General features: G+C 43.5%; 1 protein-coding gene across 8 annotated transcripts in view; it reads left to right on the top strand.

Annotated features, from left to right (window-relative positions):
• VPS8 (VPS8 subunit of CORVET complex) overlaps positions 1 to 13,201 on the top strand; it is a 261,243-nt gene extending 248,042 nt beyond the window's left edge. For 5 of the 8 annotated variants that reach the window (XM_080656453.1, XM_080656454.1, XM_080656450.1 and 2 more), the window contains 2 exons: positions 4,810 to 4,890; positions 12,410 to 13,201. In XM_080656453.1, the coding sequence (XP_080512579.1) occupies positions 4,810 to 4,890; positions 12,410 to 12,559 (231 nt within the window). In that variant the 3' untranslated portion in view covers positions 12,560 to 13,201. The remainder of the gene's footprint in view (positions 1 to 4,809; positions 4,891 to 12,409) is intronic. The other 3 variants (XM_080656451.1, XM_080656456.1, XM_080656452.1) reach the window with 2 other exon arrangements.
• Positions 13,202 to 17,700: the final 4,499 nt, after the last annotated feature.

Below are 17,700 nucleotides of genomic sequence, written 5' to 3'. Positions count from 1 at the left end.
TTACCTCCTTGGTTAAATTTATTTCTAGGTATTTTAATTTTTGATGTAATTATAAATGGAATTATTTTCTTAATTTCTCTGATAGTTATTTCTGTGTATAAAATGTGATTGTTTTCTAAATATTAATTTTGTATCCTGCTACTTTACTGAATTCATTTATTAGTCTAATAGTTTTTTTGGTGGAATCCTTAGGGTTCTCTATACATACTATCAGGTCATCTGCAAATAATGACAGTTTTACTTCTGCCTTTCCAACTTGGATGCGTTTTATTTCTTTTTCTTGTCTGATTGTTGTAACTAGAACTTCCAATACTACATTGAATAAAAGTGGTAAAAGTGGACTTCCTTATCTTGCTCCTGATCTTAAAGAATAAACTTTCATTTTTCACCATTAAGTATAATGTTAGCAGTAGGTTTGTCATATATGGCCTTTATTATGTTGAGGTATGTTCCTTCTATCCCCACAGCTGAGTTTTTGTTTTCTCCTGTTTAATATATATTTTTATTGATTTCAAAGAGGAAGGGAGAGAGAGATAGAAACATCAATGATGAGAGAAATCTTTGATTGGCTGCCTCCTGCGCACCCCCCATCAGGGATCAAGCCCACAACTCCAGCATGTGCCCTAACTGGGAATCGAACATGACCTCCTGGTTCACAGATCAATGCTAAACCACTGAGCCACACAGGCTGGACACCACTGCTGAGTTATTATTTTAAAGGAATGTTGAATTTTATCAAATGCTTTTTTTTGCCTATATTGATATGATTTTTATCCTTCGTTTTGTTTATGTGGTGTATCACGTTGTTTTGCAGATATTGAACGGCCTGTGTCCCAGGAATAAATCCCACTTGATCAGGTTGAATAATCTTTTTAATATATTGCTGAATTCAGTTTGCTAATATTATGTTGAGGATTTTTGCATCCATTTTCATCAGGGACATTGGCCTATAATTTTCTTTCTTTGTAATGTCTTGATCTGGTTTTGGTAATAGAGTAATGCTGGCCTCATAAAAAGAGTTTGAAAGCCTTCCCTCCTCTTCAGTTTTTTTTTTAATAGTTTGATATAGATAGGTGTTAATTCTTGAAAGTTTGGTAAATTTTGCTTGTGAAGCCATCTGGTGCAGGACTTTGGTTGGTTGGGAGTTTTTTGATAACCAATACAATTTTGTTAGCAGTTGTCTGTTTCTTCCTGGTTTAGTCTTGGAAGGTTGAATGTTTCTAGGAATTTTTCCATTTCCTCCAGGTTGTCCAATTTGTTGGCATATAATTGTTCATAGTATTTTCTTATAATCCTTTGTATTTCTGTGGTATTGGTTGTTATTTCTCCTCTCTCATTTATTTTATTTGGGTTCTCTTTTCTTTCTGATGATTCTAGCTAAAGATTTATCAATTTTGTTCAGTGAACCAACTCTTGGTTTCATTGATCTTTTCTATTATTTTTTTTTTTTAGATTCTGTTTTGTTTATTTCCACTCTAATTTTTATTATTTCCTTTCTTCTACTCACTTTGGAGTTTGTTCTTTTTCTAGTTCCTTTAGGTGTAAGATTAGATAGTTTATTTGAAATTTTTCTTGTTCTTCAAGGTAGGCCTGTATTGCTATGACTTTCCCTCTTAAAACTGCTATGGCCATGTCCCATAAATTTGAGGTAATTGTGTTTTCATTTTCTTTTGTCTTAACGTATCTTTTGATTTCTTCCTTGATCTCATTGATAACCCATTCATTGTTTAGTAGCATGTTATTTAACCTCCACATGTTCATGTGTTTTTCAGTTCTCTTCTTGTAACTGGTGTCTAGTTCATACCATTATGTTCAGAAAAGTTGCTTCTTAAACTTACTGATACTTATTTTGTGGTCTAATATTTGATATCCTGGAAAATATTCCATGTGCACTTGAAAATAATGTATTTTCTGCTGCTTTGGGGTGAAATGTCCTAAAATTATCATTTAAGTTTATCTGGTCTAATGTGTCATTTAAGGCCACTGTTTCTTTTTTTAATATGTTTTTATTATTGATTTGAGAGAGAGAGATAGAGACACCGATGAGCTGCCTCCTGCAAGCCCCCTACTGGGAACCAAGCCCACAACCCAGGCATGTGCTCTGAGCAGGAATTGAACCAGTGACCTCTTGGTACATGGGTCAGCGCTCAACCATTGAGCACACTAGGTGGGCATACACTATTTCCTTTTTGGTTTTCTGTCTGAATGATCTACCCATTGATCTTTACAGAGTGTTAAAGTACCCTACTATTATATTATCGTTGATCTCTCTCTTTATGTCCATTGATATATATCTAGGTGCTCCTACATTGTGTGCATAGATGTTTACAAGAGTTATATCCTCTTGTTAGATTGATCCCTTTATCATTATGAAATGCCCTTCTTTGTGACAACTTTTGTTTTATAGTCTACATTGTGTGTCTTTCAGTCTGAAGGGGGTCTCTTGTAGGCAGCATATGTATGGGTCATATATATATATATATATATATATATATATATATATATATATATATATATATATATATTCAGAGAGGGAAGGTGAGGGAGAGAGAGAGAAAAACATCAATGATGAGAGAGAATCATTGATCAGCTACCTCCTGCACACCCCCTATTGGGGATCGAGCCCGCAACCTGGGCATGTGCCCTTGAACAGAATCGAACCCAGGACCCTTCAGTCCACAGGCCAACGCTCTATCCACTGAGCCAAACTGCCTAGGGCAAGGGTCTTGTTTGTTTATCCATTCATCCACCCTATGTCTTTTGATATAAGCATTTAATTCATTTACATTTAAAGTAATTATTGATAGTTATTGCCAATTAGGTGTTTTCTGATTGTTTTTGTAGTTCTTTTCTGTTCCTTATTCTCTGCTCTCTTCTCTTGTATGTGTATGTTGACTCTTTATATTATGTTGGATTCTTTTCTTTTTATTTCTTGTTTACCTCTTGGTGATTTTTGGTTTGTGATTACCATGTGCTTCATATGTACCACATTATATTTATACAGTATGTTTTAAGTTAATGGTCACTTAAGTTTGAACACATTTTAAAATCACTACAATTTTTACTCCACATTTATGTTTTTGTCATTCTCTTATACTTATTTTGTGTGTAACTCTTAATTTATTGTTGTAATTACACATTATCTTCTTAATTTTGCTTTTTAACCTTTGTAGTAGCTTTATAGTTGGTTGATTCACTACTTTTACTGTTTGCCTTTGTCAGTGAGAATTTTTTTTCTTACATTTCCTCATATTTTTTATCTTTTCTTCTTAAAGAAATTCCTTTAACATTTCTTGTAATATTAGTTTAGTGGTGATGAACTCCTTTAGCTTTTTCTTATCTGGTTCATAACTTCTTATATGTACATCTTTTTTTAAAGGTCAATCCTTCTTGGGGGAATAATATGGACATGATAGTACTTTCTCATAGAGCGTTGTTTATGTCAACACCAAGACCCTTTCTCATTGAAACCCTTCCCCTCAGATACGTTAGTTCTTTATTTAGTATCTAGAGGCCCAGTGCACGAATTGGTGCATGGTTGCAATCCTGCCGGCCTACCCCAATGGGGGCCCATCGGGCTGGAGGGGCGGTGGGTGGTTGGCCAGTCGGCCCCGCCCCCGATTGGGGTGTTGGGGGCTGGGCTGGCCGGGGGTGGGGCCGATTGGGCCTGGATCAGGCTAGTTGGCTGCTGCAGTGCGCTTCATAGCCACTGGTCATTCTGGTCGTTCCACTGTTCCGGTTGCTGGGCTTTTATATATATAGACATATATATATATATATATATATATATATATATATATATAGATAGATAGATAGATAGATAGATATAGATATAGATATAGATATATAGATAGATATATAGATATATATAGATAGATAGATAATTTTTATTCATGCCAAAAGTGTTCATAGTAAAGAAAAACATCTTTTTTACTAGCCTTATACATAAACATAAAAACACTTCTGAAATCAACATTTAACTAAAGGTATCTCTAAATGTAGAAATAAAAGCATATACTGAGCCCTTGTGGGGTGCCAGGTAAGTTATAGGCACTTTAAATATGTAATCTCATGTAATTTATTTTTTGGTGACCTCATAAAGAAAGCATTATCCTCTCTCATTTATAAGTAAGGGAGTTGAGGCTTATAGAAATGGCTTGCCTAAGGTCATACAGTAAGTTAGTGTCAGAACTAGTATCCAGTTTACTTCTGACTCAACAAAGCTTATGGCTGCCTCCCACAAGATCCCATTTCTTCCCTCTAGGTATGAGTTGGATCAGAACCACCAGTAGTAGAATCACAATATTGCTATAGAAATGTTAGAGTTCACCTCTTCCAGAAAGTAGTAGACCAACCTTGCAACCTCATAGGTGGCTACCAGCTTTATGAGACAGGGAAATGACATGATTTTTCCTGTATAATGCATCCCCCACTACCACCACAAAGAAGGGCCATCTTTGCTGACTATACTTACTAGTAATGATGAACATGGGAAGGCAAGGCTGGAGGGAGCTACATTTCTCTGCATAATAAAGGCAAAGAGGAATCAAGAAGCCCTAAAGGAAGCTGTTCAGTACAGGAAATTAGAGACCACATTGGGGAAAGGTTCTATAGAGAGGTCAGCCTGGGCGCTGGCAGCAAGGGACTTTAGTGGGACCTGTCCATTTCTCACTAATGTTCACTAAGTTATCTCTCACTAATAGCATGTGTTTTCTTCAAAGGAATGAAGGAAGCACCACGTCCTATTTCATTGTTGGTCAAGTTCAGAGGCTGCCCATGGATGTTACCAACCTTATCTTTTATTTCCAGGCAACCTCAGAACCTGTTCTGGATCCACAGCAAATCCAAGCATTTGATCGGCTTTGTCGTCTCTACCGAGGAAGTTCCAGGGTAATGTTTGTGTGGTTATTCAAATTTTTATTTCCTTATTTATAATTACTATTTTGGAAATGCAGAGTCCTCTAGTCCTCACTCCAGCCTCTCCTTAGTCTGAAAAGTGCCCTATTATGGCCACGTGGAGCCATGAGAATTTGGCAAAGGATGCAAAGGAAATGGAAAGATATCTGTACCTTACTTACCATGGGCTGTGAGGACACGGAAGGGCATCTGTGTTTACTAATCTTTCATCTGGGAGGCCTTTCTTTATATTGATGACTGTCAAATCTCCCCAAAGCCTCAGACTCTGGTGGACATCTGCATTGGTTGCATTTGCTAAGTTATAGTGGCTAAACCAAGATAGAAGTGTTAGTGCAGGCAGCCTGGGCACCTTCCATAAACCTCTCTCCAGATTTCTTCTATCTTGTGGCTCCACCATCCTTAATGTAAGGCTTATTATGGTTGTTCCAGCTCCACCAATTACATCTGCATCCTGGCCAGCAAGATGGAGGAAAAGGAGGAAGAACAAAAGCCCGTTGTTTAACCACAATTCCTATAAGTTATATAAACCACTTACCCCCCATTGTCAGATCTTAGACACATGATCACACACCTAACTGCACTACAGAGTGGGGAAATGGTCTTTATTACAAAAGGCCATGGGCTAAAACTCCTGGTATCCTATAACCACAGAAGAAGGGTACAGACTTGGAGTTCTTCTAGCAGCTGTGCCATAACATCCATCTGGGTGTTGCAGAAGCACTTCAGTAGTGTACTCATTAACTTCCCCGACCTGTTCTTCCTTGCCTGGTGCTCCTCTCTGACTGGTGCCTTCTCTCATCCAGGCCCGAGAGCAGGGCAGTACCCCGGGCTTACCTCTCCCATTCCAACCACTCACTAGGGAGGTCCTGTAGACGTCTTCTCTACATCTCCTGTGTATTTATCCCCTTTCCCTCCCAGCTGTCACTCACAGAAGCCACTGCAGACCTTCTGTTCCTTCATGCTGCTGCTTGGGTAATCTTTCCAAACCCAAATGTCATGTTACCTCCTCTTGCTTAACACACTTTCCTGGATCTCCATCACCTGAAGGTGGAGTCCAAACTCTATCACCTCCAGTCCCGAAGTCACACCTGATTCCAGCTGGGCCGATTTGTCCTGAGCTTATACAGACTGCTCATGTGCTCTGTTGGTCTCCCTTCTCCCACTCCCCATTCTTAGGCAAACACCTGCTAGGTTGCATGGATGCCCAGAGGAAAAATGATGTTCCATTTTTGAGAGGTGGTGTGGGCAGATGTTTTTGTCCCAGGAGACTTCAGGGATCCCCTGAAGGTGGTCCAGCAGCGTTTTTTATCTGGTATTACCTCTATCCCCTCCCAGCCTCATTCAAGCTCTGCCCCAGGAGTTGGGTTTCTGGCTTTCTAAGGAAGTTCTGCTGCTTCAAACTGGGCTCATCGATTTCCAGATCACTAAATTACAACAGGAGAACACAAAATCTCTCTTTCCTGGGAAACAGAAGTAGTTAACTTTCTACTCCACAGTGTCTGACTGTGAAAGAACTTGGAGTTTATGTAGCACCTGTTGCCTGCTCTGTTCTCAGCACTGTGTGTAAAGTTCTTGTGGAGAACTTCACAGACTGATGAGCAGCTGAGGGGCTTACAGAAGACAGGAAGTCACAAAGTGGAGCTCGAGCAGAACAAGGGACGTCTCTCTGGAACCTTTGTGGTGGCAGTGAAGTTCCTGGCAGGACTGCTTAAGCAAGCGTACTCCCTGCTTTCATTGGCCATCTAAGTAACTTGCAGTCAGAACCAGTGTTATGAATTGTGAATTGGACCGTATGCGTGTCCTAAGCCAGGAGCTGGATTATTTTAGATAAATTGGCACTTTAAACTTAGGAGCCTTCAGATATCTCCCCAATTACCACAACCACTGGTAATGAGTTAGTAAAAGTGATTGCCTGAGTGCAGAGAACCCTTTACCAGAGGTCCGGAAACAGCCAGAAGAGAGTTTCTGGCAGGATATGTGAGTAGGACACAGCTGACAGACGTTATCTCCAGGGAAAGCAGACCACGGGCAGTTCAGCTGCCACATGGACCCGAGTTTGAATCCCACACTACCACTCACTGCTGGGTAACTCAGGGCAAGTTACTTAACTTCTCAGGGCTCTGGTTTTTTTACACCCAGAGGGCTGTTTTAGAGGGTTAGAAATAACGGCACGTGAGGCAGGTCCAAGATAGCAGCATAGTGGATGCTGAGCTCACCCTCTCCCAAGAACACATTGAATGTACACCTATATTTAGAGCAGTTCCTAGGAGAACATGGGAACCAACTGAATAGCTTCTGTACAATAAGCAAAAAAAAAGGCGGGGGGGAACCTCATAGAAAAGGTCAGGAAGCTCTCCAGGAGCTGAGGAACAACCCAAGACTGGAGGAACCAGTGAGGCCCATGTTTGGTTCCCGTGAACCTGGATAGCAGGCAGGAGCTCATCCAGGTTCTGTGGCTGACCCGCAGGGCACTCTGACGAGTTCCCAGCCACCCCTCCTGGAGCTCCAGCAGGAACAGGAGGGTGTGATACCATACACACAAGGGGTCCTTCCACCGGGAGGTTGATCAAGCACCCACTTCATGCACCCACTTGGCTGTGCACACAAGGGGCTCCTCACATGAAGAAAATGCAGAGCTAACAAAACATTGTGGTACCTGCCTCTAGGGCTCACCTGTCTAGAGAAAGTGCACAGATAATGGGTCACTGCTGCATGCACACGTGGGGCCACCCCACCAAAGAAAATGTGGGACCAGCAAAACTTTGTGGTACCACACACAGGGCTGCTGTGTATGGAGTGAGTTGGGAGTGCATGCACAGCCCTGCTGTGAACACGGACAATTAAAGCAACAGGGCACTGTCAGCACACCTCACAGTCCTGTCTAAATCAGCAGTGCCACCCAGATTAGAAAGGCAAAGAAGTATACACATAACAGTTGCCCCACCTCAAACCCACTCCTCAGGCTGGGTGACACATAGGGTCTGGCACATGCCCGCCCTGATTACAACCAGCCTGCCAAAACTGTTCAACACAGTCACCAGACCACTCTTTCAAGACTGGGAAGGACAGTTACTCATTGCAACTCATAGGAACAAACACAAAAGTCAATAAAAATGGAGAAAGAAGAATATGTCCAAATGAAGGAACAAGAAGAAACTCCAGAAAAAACCCTAAAGCAATGGAAATAAGTAATTTGCCTGTTAAACAATTCAAAGAATCTGTCATAGGATGCTCAACAACCTTCAGGGTACAATAGAGGAATTCAGAGAGCACTTCAACAAAAAGATAGAAAATGTAATAAAAAAAATCAGAAATTAAGTATAAAATAACTGAAATGAAGACTACATCAGAAGGAATCAACAGCAGATTAGTTAATACAGAACAGTTTAGTGACCTGGAAGACAGAATAATAGAAATTACCCAGTCAGAAAAGCAAAGTGAAAAAAAAAATTTTTTTAAAAAGGAGGATAGTTAGTATAAGAGATCTCTGAGATAACATCAAGCAACCTAACATTTGCATTATAGAGATTCCAGAAGGAGAAGAAAGAGAAAAGGGTAGAAAGAATATTTGAATAATGTCTGAAAGCTCTCCTACTCTGGGGAAGGAAACAAACATCCAAACATAGGGTTCCAACAAGATGAACCAAAGAGACCCACACCAAGGCATATTGGGTTAAAATGGCAAAAGGCATTCTTAAAGGCAGCAAGAATGAAACATCAAGTAACTGAAACCCCATAAGGCTATCAGCTAATTTCTCAGAAACAACTTTAGAGACCAGAGAGGAGTGGTCGGACATATTTAAAGTGCTCCAAGAAAGGAATCTACAATCTAGAATGCTACATCCAGCAGGGTTATCGTTTAGAATTGAAGGAGTGAGTTTTCCAGACATGTGAAAACTAAAGGAGTTCACCACCACTAAACTAGCCTTACAGGAAATGTTAAAGGGTCTTCTTTATGCAGAAAAGGTCATAAGAAAATACAGGGGGGAAATATCTCACTGGGAAAGGCAAAAATACAATAATCACAGTGATTCAACCACTTTAAAAAGCTAATATGAAGGTTAAAAGACAACAGTAAAAAAATTAACAATAACTACAATAAAGAATCAGGATACACAAAACAAAAAGATATAAGACATGATGTCAAAAACAAAAGATGGAGGAGGGATAATTAATGTACTGCTTTTAGAATGCAATTGAACTCAAATGCCTGTCAGCTTAAAATAGAGACTGCTAAAGAGATAGATACATATGTACCTCATGGTAACCATAAACCAAAAATATACAAAAAATGAAGAGAAAAGAACTGAAGAACAACAAAAACCACTAAAATCAATTAACAAATTGGCAGTGAGCACATACCTACCAATAATCACTATAAATGTAAAGGGAGTAAATGCTCCAAACAAAAGACAGAAGTAGCTGAATGGATATAAGGGGGGGAAATGACCTATGTACTAGTATATGCTGCAAACATAGTAGTATTCTAGGTTGTAGATTCCTTTCTTTGGGCACTTTAGATTGAAAGACACACAGAAAGTGAAGGGATGAAAAAAGATATTCCATGCAAATAGAAACAAAACGAAAGCTGGGGTAGCAATACTTATATCAGACCAAATACACTTCGAGACAAAGGAGGACATTACATAATTTTAAAGGGGTTCAATATAAGATGGGGATATAACAATTGTAAATATCTATGTACCCAATTTAGGAATATCCACATATATAAAACAATTTTTAATAGACATAAAGGCAGAAGTTAACTACTACTACCCAGACAAAATTAATAAGGAAATAATGGCCTTAATGCCACATTGGACCAGTTCGATCTGATAGACATTTATAGAGCACTTTATCTAAATATAATAGGTTACACTTTTTTTTTTCAATTGCACATTTTCCAGGATAGATCCCATACTAGGCCACAAAACAAGCCTCAATAAATTCAAGAAGATTGAAATTATATCGAGCATATTTTCTGGCCACAATGGCATGAAATTAGAAATCAACTTCAGGGAAAACACACACACAAATGCATGGAGATTAAACAACGTGCTTCTAAACAACCAATGGATCGAAGAGGAAATCAAAAACTACCTTGAGACAAATGAAAACATAACCTTACAGCAAAAGCAGTTAGTTATAAGAGGAAAGTTTGTAGCTATGCAGACCTACCTCAACATGAAGGAAAAATCCCAAATAAGCAATCTAAAACTATACCTAAAGAAACTAGAAAAAGGGGAACAAACAAAACCCAAAGTAAGTAGAAGGAAGGAAATAATAAAGATCGGAGTGGAAATAAATGAAATAGAAAATAGAAGAACAATAGAAAAGATTAATGAAATTAAAAGCTGGTTCTTGAAAGAATAAAATTGGCAAGCCTCTAACAAGACTCATCAAGCAAAAAAGCGAATATAACATATCAGAAATGAAAGAGAAGTTAGAACTGACACCATGAAATACAAAGTCACTAAAGAATACTATAAACAATTATATGTCAACAAACTGGACAATACAGAAGAAATGAATAAATTTCTAGAAACATACAACCTTCCAGAGTAAACCAGGAAGAAACAGAATCTGAACAGACCAGTGCTAGCAATGAATTTGAAGTAGTAATAAAAAAAACTCCCAACAAACAAAAGCACAGGACCAGATGGCTCCACAGGTGAAATCTACCAGACATTTAAAGAAGACTTTGAACCTGTCCTTCTCAAATAAACAGGACATGAAAAGACATTTCTCCAAAGAAGACATACGGATGGCCAACAGACTTATGAAAAGATGCTCAACATCACGATCATCAGGGAAATGCAAAACAAAACAATGAGATACTACCTCATACCTATGGCTTTCATCAAAAACTCAACTGTTGTGTTGTAAGGATGTGGAGGAAGGAAACCCTTATACACTGTTGCTGGAACTGCAAACTGGTGCAGTCACTGTGGAAAACAGTAAAATAGAAGTACTAAAAATAGAAAAAACTAAAAATAGAAGTACCATATGACCCAGCAATTCCACTTCTGGGTAATTTATCTGAAGAAAACGATACTAATTCAAAAAATATTTGCATCCTTGTGTTCATTAAAGCATTATTTACAATAACCAGGATATGGAAGCAACCTAGGTGTCTATCAATACATGAACGGATAATGAAGAAGTGGTATATACAATAAGATATACACAATGGAATATTGGGCAATAAAAAAATGAACTCTTACTATTTGTGACAGTATGAATGGACTCTCTAGAGTATTATGCTAAAGTAAGTTTTGACAGAGAAAGACAAATACCTGATTTCACTTAGATGTGGAATCTAAAAAACAAAAACAAAAAACCATAGCAAACAAAACAAAAAACAGACTCACAGAAACAAAGAAGGGATGGTTGCCAGAGGGGAGCCGGTGGGGGAGGGGTGATAAAGGTGAAGGGGAATATAGTCAATGACACTGTAATAAGTTTGCACTATAATTAGTGATCACTTTGTAAGATATAAAAATGTCAAACCACTATACACCCGAGACTAATATAGTTATATTGTATGCCAACTGTACTTAAATTTAAAAACATTTTTTCAGAAGTAATACACATATCAAGGACCCCGCACAGTGCCTGGCACCTAGAGGGCACTCACGTTACCTGGGGCTGTCAGAAGTCCCTGCAGACTTCGGCTTGGGTCACCTGTGGTGGCTCACTCCACACAGCTGCCCTCTCCAGGGGCAGGACCTTGGGAGTGAAATTCATCTGTCCTCTGACCCGCCAGGCCATGAGGCTCCTTACTGTTGCAGAGGCCTCTTTGAGGCAAAAGGGATGACCCCTCTGAGTGGCAGGGCCTGGTTTCCCAATGGGCTGGCATTAACCTTTCCTCCTGCCACTCTGTCCTTGGCAGGTCTTCCAGAACTGAGCCACTGCTTTACACGGGTGTCACTGTGGACACAGGGAACCTCGGAGCAGGCAGGGCTCTTAGAGGAGCAGGTAGTCTCTGAGTCTGCCCTGGCAACTTCACACATGGGAGTGGGACGTGGCAGCTGGGCATCCATTGAAGCTGTCCAGGCTACAGAAGAGAGCAGTCAGAGCCAGTGATCGTAGTGCAGGGCCATTCTCCCTGAGAACTGACCAGGATGGAGCGCAGGGAGATGAGCAGAGAGGAGAACCTCAGCTCGGGGTCAGGACCAGCTGGAGGAAGACTCGGCACTGATGGTTAGAATCCGTAAGCTTTCCATTATCAGAGAGCATCATAGTCTGATGTGTCTACGGGATGCACCCAGTCAACTCTTAGTAAAGGAGGGAATTTAGGTCCTAAAGATAAAGTGAACTAGTGCACAGTCACATTACTTGTTTGTAGATGCAGAACTGGGATCCAAACCAGTGTATTCTTCCCGCAGTGCAGCCCCACCCCTCACGTACTCAGGATCACCCACCCACATCCACTGCCCCACATGTTCTCTGCCCCCACAGCCTTGGTTGATGTGTGTCCGCTCCTTTGCAGCTGGCGCTCCTTACAGAACTCTCCCAGAGCCGTGGCAGCGAGAGCTACAGGCCATTCAGTGGTTCCCAGAGTGGCCCTGCTTCCCACAGCATCTTCCAGAACGAGAACTTCCAGCTGCAGCTCATTCCCCCGCCTGTGACTGAGGACTGACATCTCTCTGGGGCCTGGCCCTGAAGTCCAGAGGTGACCCTGAGGCAACTGGGGGGCCCCCTCGACTGGCTTTGCCCCCGCTGCCACCCACACTCTTAAACAGTGGGTCCGAGGTGGAGGCTTTCTCCATGCCCGCCAGCCCATGATGTTGCTGCAGCATCACTTCACCCAACTGGTTGATTCTGTTTTGCCTGGAATGTCACATACCTCCATCCAGCTTTTGAGAAAATGTGCTTGACCTATTGGAACATTTTCCTGTCTCCCCAGAAGCCTGGAGAATAGGGGAGCTCACGCAGAAGGCACTCGGGAGTCTGTGGTCCTCATCTCCTCCAGACGGCGGGGAACCTGGAGGGACTTCGGCTCCTGCTGCTGTTGGGAGCAGGGGCCAGTGTGGGCCAGGCTGCAGCATAGCTGAGACCTGCACTGGAGGGAGCCAAGGACCTGCGGGCCAGGCATCTCCCTTTTGATGTGTTTATGTTAAAACCCATTTATTTGAGTGTAAGATTTTCCCTTTCTAACAATAAATGCTCTGTGTTTAAGCTCTGCAGGCCTGCTGGCTGGCTGTCTAGCTCTCAGCCTGTCAAGCCATAAAGAGCACTTAGTACCACAATTCCATGTATTAAAGTCAAGGACCTTGATTGTGACACACCACCTTTATTCAAATAAGCAGCTCCCTCACAACTCATTCAGAGCAGCCAAGTGCTCTGGGGATGGGGTCTGGCTGCCGGAGCAGCATTTGTACCTTTCTTGGCCCTGGGACTTGGCAGCCACTGAACCAACAATGGCAGGAGGTCACCACACACAGACTCGGTGCTCCCTCTTCAGCAGTCAGCTCAGGGAGGATCAGGCTCTCAGGGACTGGCTGACCCTAACCAAGCCCACAGGAAGTAGATGGATAAACTAGATGCAAATTTGCTGGCCTTTAACAGACAGTAGATCCTGCTTTGACCATATACTACTGTGATCCTGGATAGATAAGTCACTTCTCTACACTTAGCTTTCTCATAGAGCTGTTTTGAGGACTAAATGAAACAATGCATGCAAACACTTAGCAAATGCCCCTGAGATACCAGCTTAGCTTTTATTATACAGGCATACCTCATTTTACTGCACTTCCCTTTACTGCACTTCACAGGTTTTGTATTTTTTACAAATTAAAGGCAAAACCCTCCCCGACTAGAAGATTACGGCCTGCTCAATTGCAATGCTCTAGGTCAGTGCTCTGGAACCAAGCCCGTGATCCCGCCAAGGTGTCCCTTCCCCGAAACCTGGCTGCTCCTGTTGCTGCCGCCTCGGGATGGAGGTGTGCGAGGCCTCCCTGGAGGAAGGGGCTTAGCATTAAGTGACCACCAACTGGATGCTGGTTGCAGCTACACGAGATAGTCTCAACCCCATTTTACAGATGAGAAAGCTGAGGCTCAGACATGATAAATAAGTTAACCAAGGTGACACACTCAAGAAACAGCAGAGCAGGTGTCTGAACTCAAAACTGGTTCCAGAGCCAAGATGTTACCTCCCTAGATTATAGACAGAAGGTTTCTTGATGAACTTAAAATTAAGACCAAAGGAGTTTGATATTCTCAAAGCAAACTTGGTGATTTTTCTTTATTCTATAGTCTAAAGAGCCAAAGCAGTTTACTAGTAAGAGTATCAGAGCCTCTGCTCAAATCAGGGCCGTCAACATCAACAAATTACTCCTCCAGCCCGTCTACTTCATCAGATCCCAAGAGTTCTTTAGCTTGCCATTCAGTCACAGCACCACTGAATACATTACAGCAGCTTTGCATGCAGGTCATGCCTGCCCAGGATTTGAAGTTTTCCTGTCTCACCCAAGGGTAGGTGAGAAACCAACGCTACTAGTAAGTGCTGGGCCCTGGAGATGAGCCCCAATCCCTGCCATCGGCAGCCCTGTCACTGCCCGTCCCCTCGCGCACTAAGCACACATTCTAGTCTGCTGTCGGTGGCGTCGGGTCCCGCTTCCAAGCAGTTCCTTAGGGGCAAAGACTGATCTGGAAATATTTCTAGACTCAGCAACAGCAGTGGTTCTGCTGACAGTGCATGGAACTTAGTGAGGGAGCAGGCGCTCTGGGCCTGCGCCAGCCCCACTGCTGAGCTCCGGCTGCTTTTCCAGGCCTTGTGCTGGCCCCTTGGCTGTGGTGCATGGTAAAAGGAAGGATCTGGGGGAGGGAGGTCCCAGAGGCCTTCAGCTACCATTTCGAAAGGATAGGTACCTGGTCTGAATGTCCATCTCATGCTGGAGGGCGGGGGGGGGGGGTCCTCTGAAAGGAAATCCAGGCCCTGACAGGAGAGGGGAGTGGATGCTGGTGGTCAAACACAGCAGTGTCATCACAGCTTTGCCGCCTGGTAAAGTCAGTACCTAAATGGACAACCTGAGAACCTGGCTGCTCTCAGCTCCAGCCAAATTGCCTCCCTCATCCACACGCACACACACTCTGCACTTGCCCTCCCTCCGGCCACCAGCACCAGAGTGGCACCCAGTTCTGCACCGGAGGCAGATGGACTGGCGAAGGAGCCCGGGTTCCAGGCACAGCCCCACCACTGGCCACGTGTGAGCTGAGAAGTGCTGTTTGTGCTTCTGAGAAATAAGGGTAGTAAAAGCGATCTGCTCCGTCTAAGTCAAGGCCAAGTGACATGTGGGAAGATGGTTTACAAAGTAACATACACCATCCAGAGCCTCCCGGGAATGGGGGGAGGTGTCTGTGGAAGAGGAAAGCCGGTGGGGCCCCATCAATGATGAATGCTTAGTGAATAAATAATTCAGAGGTTGGGGATGCTCTTAGAAGCCATATGATCCCACTCAGTTCTGCCCTGTGAAAGTGTTTTCCAACGGTGCCTCTCCAGAACAGATGCCTGTGATGTGCCCAGGGAGGCAGGAAGGGCTCCTGGGGTGGTGTCCTCGGGCAGCCCGGGCACCTTCAGGACCCCAGGGAGTCAGAGCCCGGCTGACCTCCCAGAGGGCAGCCTCTCCTCCCTGGGGCGTCCTGGCCGTCTTTCTCCACCAGCCTCCTCCACACTCCAATGCTGTGAAGCCTCCCCCAGCTACTGAAGGACAGTTTGACTCACCTTATTTCCATAGGTGGGTGTCTTCCTGTCTGTCTCCTACACTCCTAAGGTCAGGATCGTGTTCTGTCCACTCCATGTCCTCCAAAGCACAGTGCTTAAAACAGAATAGGTATCACCATATTTTCTTTAAAATCATTAACTTTTTAAAGTAAACTTGATGAACAGAAATGTCCACAAACCGTATGTATACAGCTGGATCAATTCACAAAGTGAACTCACCTATACAACCAGCACCCGGATCAAACAAATAGAAATGACCAGCACCCCAGAGGTCCCCATAAATTCTCTGTTCATCATGCCCCATCCCCCACCAAGTTAAACACCATCCTGCCTTCTACCAGCAAAAACAGCTTTGCCTGGGCTGGTCTCCTTCTAGGGTGGATCTAGGTGTGCAAGGGAGCCTCAGGTCCTCAGGTGTGGGGAGGGGAGAGAGACAGGTGAAGGGAGAGGCCTGAGCGGACAGGACAGGGTTTACTGCACAGGCTCCAGTTGAGGGAGTAACTGGCTGGGTTTGGAATCAGTGGCAGTTTAAGGCTCTGGCTCTGCTACTTACTTGCCATGTATGACTGACCTACCTGTCTTTACAGTTGAATTAGCTCTTGGTTGCTTCAGCCATAAGCTCACAATATTATCCCACTCTGTCTCCTGTGTCGCTGAGTATGGCAGACAAGTTTGGGCAAAGCTTGGTAAGTCCCCATTCAGACGTGTGGTGCTTTGCTGACCCACGATGCCGTGTTCTGTCATCACCTTGCAGTGACCCTCCAGATCTCTTTCTTGGTCTAAGTCACCCAGGGTTTTGCAGTAGGTGACAGGCTGCGTGTCACACAGGGCTAACCTGTCCCACCTGGGCCCTAGCTCTGAGATCTCCCATGTCCAAATCCACAGCAGAGCTTCGGGCTAGGGTCTGAGAAAGAGAGAAACAAATCCTCTCTCCAACCCACGGGGCCAGCCTTTGCAGCCATGGCTGGAAGTCTGGAATGTGGTCACTCCTCAGTAGAGGCCAGTCAGTTCAGGACATACTCCCAGTCCAGCCTTTGCTCTGGCCCAGCAGGCACACGGGTGGCTGAGACGCTGCCCATACTGGTGGGCTCTCCATTTCCATCCCACACACGCCACCTGCACTCATCCCTGAGGACTCACCATGGCCAACATAACTTACTGGGTTTGTTTCTGACTCTAAAAGTAATAGTATCAATTCATTTTAGAAAACTAGGAAAAGTCAAAAAAGCAAACAGAAGAACAGACCGTAAATGTCTAGGCATATTTACTTTGCCCTCCTTTTTCACTTGCATTTCCGCCAAACTCCCGTATCTGCCTGGTTCCTGAAGGATTCCATTGGGCCTCCAGCTGCCCCTCCTTGGACCCCCTGAGTCCCAAGGTCCTGTCTGCCCCACAGTTCTGTGTCAGCATAGAATGGGGGTGGCACTCCAAGGGTTAAAGGCATTACCAGTTCCCAGTGATCGAACTGTAACGAGGATGAGAGGCTAAATTAAAGTTTATTGCAGAATCAAAGTGTGTGTAGTCAGCAATTGTAAGAGGCTACAATGAAATGCCTTCTAGAACTTGGCAATACAATTATGTGGAGTTAAATTAGTAGAATGCACACCCAGTCAATCAGGTTAGCTGTGTGCAGAAGTCACTTTAAAAGACAAGTTATCTTTTGAGAGTGCAGAATGAACTAGCCCTCACTGCTAGTCAAGCTGGGATTAGACGGGGGAGAAATAGTGGCCTAATCCAAGCACTGAGGTATCTGCAGAAAGATGGTGTGTGAGGGGAGTGGGGAGATAGGGGGGCGCTGTATGGAGCACAGAAAAGGGAGGGAGGAAGCCTGGAGAGCTGCCAGCCTGGGGCAAGGAGCTCGCTTCCTTAGGGATGGAATGGAACATTTGCTCTCCCAGCTCATCAAGCTGCCACCTGACTCGGCCTCCAAGAACCTGGAGGGTGGGAAAGGTGGGAAGGGTGCTACAGGAGTAGACCGCACACAGGCAAAGGGCCAAGACAGTGAGCTCTGGAGCCAAAGTGACTGGGTTCAAGTCCTGACTCCCACGACTCACAAG

The sequence above is a fragment of the Plecotus auritus genome, assembly GCF_963455305.1.
Source record: "Plecotus auritus genome assembly, chromosome: 2".
Classification (NCBI taxonomy): Eukaryota; Metazoa; Chordata; class Mammalia; order Chiroptera; family Vespertilionidae; genus Plecotus; species Plecotus auritus.
Note: the sequence above shows the minus strand (reverse complement) of the source record. Positions and strands in the feature narration are given on the sequence as shown.